The sequence below is a fragment of the Plectropomus leopardus genome, chromosome 12, assembly GCF_008729295.1.
Source record: "Plectropomus leopardus isolate mb chromosome 12, YSFRI_Pleo_2.0, whole genome shotgun sequence".
Classification (NCBI taxonomy): Eukaryota; Metazoa; Chordata; class Actinopteri; order Perciformes; family Serranidae; genus Plectropomus; species Plectropomus leopardus.
Genome location: NC_056474.1, coordinates 148,009 through 158,836, shown reverse-complemented (window position 1 = coordinate 158,836; position 10,828 = coordinate 148,009). Strand labels below are relative to the sequence as shown.

Genomic DNA, 10,828 nt, shown 5'->3' with positions numbered 1-10,828 from the left:
TAATTTTCTTGTACTTTTAACTTATTTCTTCCTAATTTTGTGATCATTACTTCTTTCATTGCTCATTGCCTTCTTAGCATGTCTTTGACAGATATTAAAACCAGTTTGTTCAGGTTTGTTCGACTTTAGTATGTATATATATATATATATGTAGGATCATATTTTTTTGGCATTTTGCCTTTATCAGGACAGAAGAATGATAACATGAAAGAGGGAGAGAGAGGTGATGACATGCAGCAAAGGGCCATGAGCCAGATTTGAACCCACAACTCCTGCAGCAAAGACACAGCCTTCATACATGGGGCACCTCCTTAATCCACTGTGCCACCAGACACCCCGACTATAGTATTTTTTTAGAACCACAACTTCTAAAAATCCCCTAATTCACCCTTAATATCTTAATAACATCCTCATGTCCATATATACAACATATAACATATATATGTGTATGTGTGTGTGTGTGTGTGTGTGTGTGTGTGTGTGTGTAGTCATGGGTAAGGAGAAAACTCACATCAACATTGTGGTGATTGGCCACGTGGATTCTGGGAAATCGACCACAACAGGTCACCTGATCTACAAATGTGGAGGCATCGACAAGAGAGCCATCGAGAAGTTCGAGAAGGAGGCAGCCGAGGTCAGTACTACATAGTACTCCACAGTAATACACTGTATTATACTGTACTACACTGTATTACACTGTACTACAAAATACTATACTGGACCTCCCTGTACTACACAGTGCTTATGTGTACTATACTGTACTACACTGTAAAAAAACAATACCACACTGTACTATACTGTAATACACAATACTACACTAAACCATGCTGTACTACACAGTACTACACTGTATTACACAGTACTACACTGTACAGTAATGCAGAGTACCACACAGTACTACACTGCACTACACTGTCATACACAGTACTACACAGTACTACACTGTCATACACAGTACTGTGTGCTGAAGGTGTGGTTAAGTCATCCTGGCGTCTGATTGGCTGTTGCTATGGTTACAGATGGGGAAGGGCTCCTTTAAGTACGCCTGGGTGATGGATAAGCTCAAGTCAGAGCGCGAGCGCGGCATCACGATCGACATCGCGCTCTGGAAGTTTGAGACGGAGAAATTCTACGTCACCGTCATCGACGCGCCGGGACACCGTGACTTCATTAAGAACATGATCACCGGAACCTCACAGGTACCGCCCACTTCCTCTGATGTCACAACGCTTATACCACATCAAAGACTGTGCTCACTTATGCTAGGCTAACACTTTAGCATTGTTTGCTCAGTGATGCAAGGCTAACACTTAAGCATTGTTTGTTCACTGATGCTAGGCTAACACTTTAGCATTGTTTGTTCACTGATGCTAGGCTAACACTTTAGCATTGTTTGTTCAGTGATGCTAGGCTAACACTTTAGCATTGTTTGTTCAGTGATGCTAGGCTAACACTTTAGCATTGTTTGTTCAGTGATGCTAAGCTAACACTTTAGCTCACCTGGACAGGATGTTTGTGTAGCTGATGTCACTGATGATGTCACTGCAGGCTGACTGTGCCGTGCTGATCGTGGCGGCGGGGATCGGAGAGTTCGAGGCGGGAATCTCCAAGGAAGGTCAGACGCGTGAACACGCTCTGCTGGCATACACGCTGGGCGTCAAACAGCTGATCGTAGGCGTGAACAAGATGGACTCCGCCGGGTTCAAAGAGTCGCGCTTCGATGAGGTTGTCAAGGAGGTGTCGTCTTACATCAAGAAGGTCGGGTACAACCCGCAGGCCGTGGCCTATGTCCCCATCAGCGGTTTCCATGGAGACAACATGCTGGAAGCTTCAGACAGAGTAAGAAACACCACAGCACAACAAACAACAGTCAACAAACAAGAAACACCTTCACTGTAAACAAACAACAAACACCTTCACTGTAAACAAACAACAAACACCTTCACTGTAAACAAACAACAAACACCTTCACTGTAAACAAACAACAAACACATTCACTGTAAACAACAAACACATTCACTGTAAACAAACAACAAACAACTTCACTGTAAACAAACAACAAACACATTCACTGTAAACAAACAACAAACACCTTCACTGAAAACAACAAACACCTTCACTGACAGGAAAGACCGAGACTGGTTAAGTGTAGTTTTAAGATAAAAGTTAAGAATTTTTGTCTGATTCTCTGACTGTGTGAGTATAGTTTTAAGGTAAAAGTTAAGGGTTGTGTGTCCTCAGATGCCGTGGTTTAAGGGATGGAATATCACCAGGAAGGAGGGGAACGCCTCCGGAAAGACTCTTTTCCAGGCTCTGGATGCCATCCTGCCCCCCAAACGGCCTACAGATAAACCCCTGAGGTTGCCACTGCAGGACGTCTACAAGATCGGAGGTCAGTCCCCTTAATGCAGGTCCCCAGGTCCATAGGTCCTCAGGTCCTCAGGTCCACAGGTCCATAGGTCCTCAGCTCCTCAGGTCCTCAGGTCCACAGGTCCATAAGTCCTCAGGTCCTCAGGTCCACAGGTCCATAGGTCCTCAGGTCCTCAGGTCCTCAGGTCCTCAAGTCCACAGGTCCATAAGGTCCTCAGGTCCATAAGGTCCTCAGGTCCATAAGGTCCTCAGGTGCTGAGGTGTGTCCTCTGTCCTCTGTGTCCACAGGTATTGGGACGGTGCCGGTGGGCCGGGTGGAGACGGGTATCCTGAAGCCAAACATGTTGGTGACGTTCGCTCCTCCGAACGTGACGTCAGAGGTGAAGTCGGTGGAGATGCACCACGAGGCGCTGAGCGAGGCACTGCCCGGAGACAACGTGGGCTTCAATGTCAAGAACCTGTCCATCAAGGACATCAAGCGGGGGAACGTTGCCGGGGATAGCAAGAACGACCCACCGCGCGCCGCCGCCTCCTTCAGCGCTCAGGTCAGAAACTCACGCAGCCATGGGTTCAATCCCCAGCCCCTGCTGCTTTAATTGTGAAAGTTGCTGCTTTGTGTTTCCTGTGAGTGTGACGGTGTTCTGACTCCGTGTGGTCAGGTGATCATGATGAACCACCCCGGCGAGGTCCACGCCGGCTACGCACCCGTGCTGGACTGCCACACTGCCCACATCGCCTGCAAGTTCGACGAGCTGAAGGAGAAGATCGACCGCCGCAGCGGCAAGAAACTCGAAGACAACCCCAAACATATCAAGAGCGGAGACGCCGCCATTGTCAAGCTGGTGCCGTCCAAACCCATGGTGGTGGAGAGCTACAGCGACTTCCCACCGCTGGGTGAGTGAAGGGTTAATGGCACGGACCGTCACATCTGATCTTGACAGGGCTTGAGAGACAGGACGTCGTCCGGACAGGAAATAGATGAAGAGAAAAACAATGACAATTATTGCAACTTGTGACGGTCGAATCATGTTAACGTCAAATCACAACTTCAGCATCAAAAGTCAAAATTTGGACTTTGTATCTTTAAAATATGCTCAAAGTTTTTAAAGAAAAAAAAAACAAAAAACAAACTTTTTTTTAAAATCGCATTTTATTTAAGAAAAACAAAATTGCCCACAAATTTAAAAAAGAAAAAGAAAAAGAAAAGAAAACTCACCTAACCTCTTTTAAAACATGTTAACGCAAATCACAACTTCAGCATCAAAAGTCAAAATTTGGACTTTGTATCTTTAAAATATGCTCAAAGTTTTTAAAGAAAAAAAAAACAAAAAACAAACTTTTTTTTAAAATCGCATTTTATTTAAGAAAAACAAAATTGCCCACAAATTTAAAAAAGAAAAAGAAAAAAGAAAAGAAAACTCACCTAACCTCAGGTTTGGGATGGATATATATGTATATACATATATATATATGTAATAAATGTAATAACCAAATTTTAATTAAATAGAAATATAGAATATAGCTTTTTCTTTTTCTGCAGACATTTTCTCTCAGCTTTTATTGAAATATATTTTGTAGTAATTTGCAGTTTGTGGGACATTTCTAAGCGAGCTGCTCTATTCCTTAATTCGTGTTTTGGAAAGAAACAGTGGCGCTGTGCAGCTCAGAGCTCGAGGGGTTAAATCTGTGCTGATCGCAGCATCGTGATTTCATCTTTCAAAGATTTATCGATAAACCATCAAAGACGACACGTAAACGTCACTAAATCCCGAACGTCGATTTATCTGCACTTTTCACATTTGATTTCACAACATGATCACATGACAACGATGATGTCATAACAGCTCACTTCTCTCCAACAGGTCGGTTTGCGGTCCGCGACATGAAGCAGACGGTGGCGGTCGGCGTGATCAAGTCGGTGGAGAAGATCGATGCCGCAACGAAGTTGACCAAGTCTGCGGCAAAGAAGAAGTGATGTCACTTCCTATCAGCCATGTTTACTGTGTCTATCAATCAATCGTCAATAAAACCCCTCGACTCCAAACGTACGAGTCTGTGTTCTCATTGGTCGCTGCGCTGCATGTGTCTCATCCCACACCTGTAACGGTTACCGCGGTTACCACGGTTACCTGCAAAGTATGAACACACACACACACACACACACACACACACACACACACACACACACACACACACACACACACTGACACACACACACACACACCACACACACACACACCACACACACACACACCCACACACACACACCACCCCCCCCACACACACACACCCCCCCCCCACACACCCCACACCCCCACACACACACACACACACACCCCACACACACCACACACACCCCACACACACCCCCCCCAACCCCCCCCCCACCCACCCCCCCCCCACACCCCACACACACACACACACACCCACACCCCCCCCCCCCCCCCACACCCCCCCCCCCCCCCCCCCCACACCCCCACCACCCCCCCCCCACCCCCCCACACCCCCCACCCACACACACACACCACCCCCCACCCCCCCCACCCCACACACCCCCCCCCCACCCACCCACACACACACACACCCCCCCCCCACACCCCACACACCCACACCCCCCCCCCCCACACCCACACCCCCACACACACACACACACACACACACACACCACACACACACACACACACCCCCCCCCCCCACACACACACACACACACACACACACACCCCACACACACACACACACCCACACACACACACACACACACACCTGACCCCCCCCCCCCACACCCACCCACCCACACACACACACACACACACACCACTGACCTGACCTCAGCTGTCTGAACCTTAGATCCTTTGAGACAGAGTTCATATGGTCAGGAAAAACCTGGAAATGCAGCCATTTAAAGTTGCCCCCCCCATAAATAACAATCGGTCCCTAAGTTATTTTCGCATATTCAGCTCTAATCCTGTTCTGAAGTTATTATTTTTGTAATGATATAAACATAAAAAGCTGTTATAAAGTGAGAACCAATGAGGAGGATCCACGGTCGATTCAGAGAACATCTGGGCTTTGAAATCTGACTCAGAGTCCTGGAAAAGTCCTGGAAAGTTATTGGTAAAGGTGAACCCCGTAAATGAGACATGAGCTGCTCGGTGTGTGTGTGTGTGTGTGTGTTATCTCTCTACCAGGAAGTAAACACAAACAGAAAGAGAACGTGGTCTTCAGTGAGACCACAGACCCCTCAGAAAGCTGATTTTAAACACACAGCCGCTTCACAGCTCTGTTTATCAGTCTGTGCTGCAGGAGTCTGTGCTGCAGGAGTCTGTGCTGCAGGAGTCTGTGCTGCAGGGGTCTGTGCTGCAGGAGTCTGTGCTGCAGGAGTCTGTGCTGCAGGAGTCTGTGCTGCAGGGGTCTGTGCTGCAGGGGTCTGTGCTGCAGGAGTCTGTGCTGTGGGCGGTCTGTGCTGCAGGAGTCTGTGCTGCAGGGGTCTGTGCTGCAGGGGTCTGTGCTGCAGGGGTCTGTGCTGCAGGAGTCTGTGCTGCAGGAGTCTGTGCTGTGGGCGGTCTGTGCTGCAGGGGTCTGTGCTGCAGATTTGACTGTTGGCGTTTTGCTGCTGCGGTTCTTGTCATTGTTTTGAGGATGAAGCAGCTGAAAGGGTTAATGAGTCAGCAGCTTCCTCTTCTGAACAAATTGAGCTGAGCGTCACTCTGCGGTCTAACGGACACAAAACGCTCCAAAAACACGCTGCCAACCTGAGACGCTGCATAGACCAAGACACCACCACTGTGAGTCCACACCTGTCTGTCCCTCAGCCTGTCCCTCAGCCTGTCCCTCTGTCTGTCCCTCTGCTTCTCTTTATTCATCTGTCTCAAGTTTGTTTGTGTTTTTAGTTTCTGCTTGTTGCTCGTTTTTAATTGTTGGAACGTTTGACTTGTGAATGTTATCTGTCCATGTGTCACACTGTGTCTCATGTCTCTGTCTTATGTCTCCTTTCACATAAAAATCATTCTGGTGATTTTTTTGAGAAAAAAAATTAAATTTTATTTTCTCCCAAATGCATTTTTTTGTTCTTAAAAAGCTCTTTTTGTTCTTAAAAAGCCACATTTTTGTCTTTAAGAATTTTTGGCAGTTTTTAACAAAAAATAAATGCATGTTCTTGGTCGTTCAAAGGTTTTGGCATTTTTTTAAAGAAAACTTTTTGGTCTTAAATATTTTTTGGAAACCATAAGAAAAGAAGCCATTATTTTGGTCTTACGATTTTTGTCAGTTTAAGGAGAAAAGCACATTTTTGAATGTAAAAGAATTTTTGGCAGTTTTTAAGAAAAATCAAGCAATATTTTCGTCAGTTTTAAAGAAAAATAAAGCTTTTTTTTCTTTAAATGTTTTTGGTGGTTTTTAGGGTAAAAAAGCTATGTTTTTGTCTTTAAACATTTTTGGCAGTTTTTAACAAAACATTGTTTTTTGGCAGTATTAAAGGGAAAAAATTATGTTTTTGGTCTTTACATTTTCTGTCAGCTTGAAGAGAAAAGGCGTCTCGGCTGGTGAGCCGTGTGTCTCTGTGTGGGGACGGACAGGAGTTTGTATATGCAGACAGATGAGGAGGACACGACCTGCAGCCTGGACACGTGGACGAGTCACGTGTCGCTGCAGTGACGCAGGAACTCGTGTTCGTGTGACCACCTTGTTTTTTCTGCACATGAAGTCATTGCAGAGTAACTAAGTACTTTTACTCAAGTACTGAACTGAAGTACAGTTTGAAATTCTGGTTCCATTTATCTTTACTGCTCCTCATTGATCTGACAGCAGAGAATCATTGATCAGATGTTATTGATTATTGAGGGTCTGAGTGAGTTTACAGAGATCAGATCAGAGTTTCTGTGCGGTCCTTAGGGGAGGGACAGATAGCTTTAAACAGCTGGATTTTGGATTTTATTTTTAAATAAAAACATAAAAGCTTGTTTTATTTTAAAATTTTGGGGTTTTTAACAAAAAAAAGTTTTTTTTCAACAATTTTTGAAATGTATTCTGCAAAATCCCTGAAAATGACCCGTTTATCTGCCAGAAATTCTCAAAATATAAATTAATTTGTTTTTTGTTTTCCGACGGTCCCTGAACACCTCGTGGGTTTATCCGGGTTTGTGAAACAAAGTTCCAGGACTTTTGCAGGTTTTCCAGGAGTGTAGACGTTTGTCCTGAACCTGTTTGTCTCGTTCTGTTAAAGGTCACTGAACAAAGATTCTGATCACATGACCTCCATGGATGACATCATGGCGGTGTTCACCACCAAGGTAATAAATCCCGTCGACACAGATGCTGATCACGTTCAGTTGTGTTCAGGTGTGCTCAGGTGTGCTGTCTCTTCCTGTCAGGAGCCGTCCTCCATCAGCCCGTCTCCCACCACCCTTGATGACGAGGACTGGGACTATGACGACCTGTACTGTGACCAGGGCGCAGTGCGGGCATTTAGGAGTCGCTATGAGCCACCACTCTTCTGGATGATCACGTTGGTGGGTGGAGTCGGGAACCTGGCCGTGGTGTGGATCTACCTGAACTTCCGCCGGCGGCTGAAGACCATGACGGACGTATACCTGTTGAACCTGGCGGTGGCCGACCTGCTGTTCCTGGTCACGCTGCCGCTGTGGGCATACGAGGCGCTGCACGGCTGGAGCTTTGGCTCCGTCCTCTGCAAGGTGAACTCCGCCCTCTACAAGGTGAACCTGTTCAGCGGCACACTGCTGCTCACCTGCATCAGCGTCGACCGCTACGTGGTCATCGTGCAGAGCGCCAAAGCTCGCAACTCGCAGGCGGAGCGCCGTCGCTGCAGCACGCTGGTGTGCGTGGGAGTGTGGCTGCTCGCCTTGCTGCTCGCTGCGCCCGAGCTTGCATTCGCCACCACGGCGGAGGCGGGCTCGCAGGACTACTGCAGGATGGTGTTTCCGTCGCACGTGGGGAACCGCACCAAGATCCTGGCACTATCGCTGCAGGTCAGCATGGGCTTCTGCCTGCCCTTCTGCGTCATGGCGTTCTGTTACAGCGTCATCGTCGCTACGCTGCTCCGCACACGCAACTTCCAGAAGCACAAGGCCATGCGTGTCATCCTGGCCGTGGTTGTGGTCTTTGTGGCGTCCCAGCTGCCTTATAATGGCGTGCTGGTGATGGAGGCCACACAGGCGTCCAGCCTGACCATGACGGACTGTGAGCAGATAAAGCGCTTCAACATGGCAGGCCACGTGCTCAAGAGCCTGGCCTACACGCACGCCTGCCTCAACCCCTTCTTGTACGCCTTCGTAGGCGTGCGTTTCCGCCGCGACCTCCTGCAGCTGCTTAGCGCCTGCCACCACCGGACACCGGCCAATCACAGCCAGCCGAGCAAGACGTGCCGCAGCCCACTGAGCTCCACCCGCGCCTCCGTCATGTCGGACAGCGACACCTCACAGGCGCTTTCGCTGTAAAAACCGCGGCTTTAGGAGCCTGACGACATCATCCGCCCCTCACCATGCCCTCAGAATCTACTTCCTATGACCAGCAGAGGCTTTTCAAATTAAAAGGGTTTTCAGAGGTTTTGTTTTTCAAGTTAAAGGCCAAACAGCTGAAGTATCAAGGAGATCGGAACTGTCAAGGCCTTCAATCTTTCACCTTGAAATCAAGACTTCCAAGACTTTTTCCAGGACTTTTTTCCAGAACTTGTTTTCTCAGGAGCTTTCAAGGACTTTTACTGAAAACATTCTCCAGGACTTTCTCCAGACCTTCCCAGTACTTAGGACTTGTTTTCCAGGGCTTGTTTTCCAGGACTTGCCTGCACAGTGAATGTAAAAGTGTTGATGTTTAGCTGCTGCGGTGTGGGCTGGCTGGTCATGTGACCTGCGTGTTTACTGTGAAGGAGACAAACAGGTGTGTCTCTCTAAAGGTTTGTCGATATTTTTGTGGCTTTGTTTTCGTCGTCTGTAAGGACGTGACCAAGTCCTCTGACATGTTCATTAAAGCGTGTGCAAAGCGTGTGCAAAGTGTGTGTGTGTGAGTTTGTGTGAGCGTGAAAAACAAGAGGAAGTTGATCAAAACAGTCACACTTGTTTCTTCACTTCCTTCCTCCTCCTCCCTGTTTGTTCTGTTAGAACCAGACACACACACACACACATAAAAACACACACACACAAACACACAAACATACACACACATAAACACACAAACACACACACGCACACACACATAAAAACACAAACACACACGCACACACACACAAACACATGCACACACACACATAAACACACTCGCACACACACACACACATAAACACACACAAACACAAACACACACAAACACACACACATAAACACACACGCACACACACACATAAAAACACACAAACATAAAAACACATAAAAACACAAACACACACGCACACACACAAAAACACATGCACACACACATAAACACACTCGCACACACACACACACATAAACACACACAAACACAAACACACACAAACACACACACATAAACACACACGCACACGCACACATAAAAACACACAAACATAAAAACACACAAACACACGCACACACATACACAATCACACATGCACACACACATACACAAACACACACACACAAACACATAAACGCAGACACACACACATAAACACAGACACACACACACAAACACACATAAACCCACACACACAAAGAAACACACGCACACACACACACATACACACACATATTACAATACATTATTATAATATAGTGTAATTATATTACATAACATTACATTACATAATGTTACAGTATATTACATAAGGTATATTAGATAACATTACATTATATTACATTACAGTATATTAGATAACATTATAGCATATTAACATTACATTATATTACATTACAGTATATTACATTACATTATATTACATTACAGTATATTACATTACAGTATATTACATTATAGTATATTACATTACAGTATATTAGATAACATTACAGTATATTAGATAACATTACATTATATTACATTACGGTATATTATATTATATTATATGAGATAAACTGACTGGAGGTCAGAGGTCACAGCTGCCGGTCCGGTCGCAGTTTGCAGGTCACAAAAAAAACTTTAAGAGAAAAAAACCTAATGATTTTTTAAATAAAAAAACAAGACACTTTTTAAAGAAAGATAAACAAATCATCAAAACTTTTAAAGAAATTTAAATCACAAAATATGAAATAAATCAAACTGCCGTACATGTCCTCTGAGGTGACAGAGGTCAAAGGTCACTGAGACCTCGTCCTCGACCAGCAGCAGCTGAGTCCGTCTTCATAAGCACGTGTCTCTGTGATGATGTGTCTTCTTCAGAAAGGGCAGACAGGAACAGTGGTTGCCATGGTTACAAGGCGGGCTGAAAGTCCCGCCAGTTAAAGAAGCGTGAAGAAGTTTCCTCAGAAACAGAAACCCCTCGTCTCTT

The 10,828-nt window shown here is 45.9% G+C and overlaps 2 protein-coding genes across 2 annotated transcripts; both read left to right on the top strand.

The window, feature by feature from the left end:
* The first annotated feature begins 490 nt into the window (after window positions 1–490).
* LOC121951881 (elongation factor 1-alpha 1-like) lies at window positions 491–4,406 on the top strand. Its single transcript, XM_042498369.1, has 7 exons — window positions 491–634; window positions 1,020–1,199; window positions 1,549–1,839; window positions 2,242–2,392; window positions 2,659–2,915; window positions 3,030–3,264; window positions 4,233–4,406. The coding sequence occupies exons 1-7, from the start codon at window positions 491–493 to the stop codon at window positions 4,343–4,345; spliced, it is 1,371 nt and encodes a 456-aa protein (XP_042354303.1). The 3' UTR covers window positions 4,346–4,406.
* Window positions 4,407–6,015: 1,609 nt separating this feature from the next.
* Window positions 6,016–9,371, top strand: ccr9a (chemokine (C-C motif) receptor 9a). The gene is made up of 3 exons (XM_042497700.1): window positions 6,016–6,158; window positions 7,595–7,661; window positions 7,743–9,371. The coding sequence occupies exons 2-3, from the start codon at window positions 7,620–7,622 to the stop codon at window positions 8,823–8,825; spliced, it is 1,125 nt and encodes a 374-aa protein (XP_042353634.1). The 5' UTR covers window positions 6,016–6,158; window positions 7,595–7,619; the 3' UTR covers window positions 8,826–9,371.
* Window positions 9,372–10,828: the final 1,457 nt, after the last annotated feature.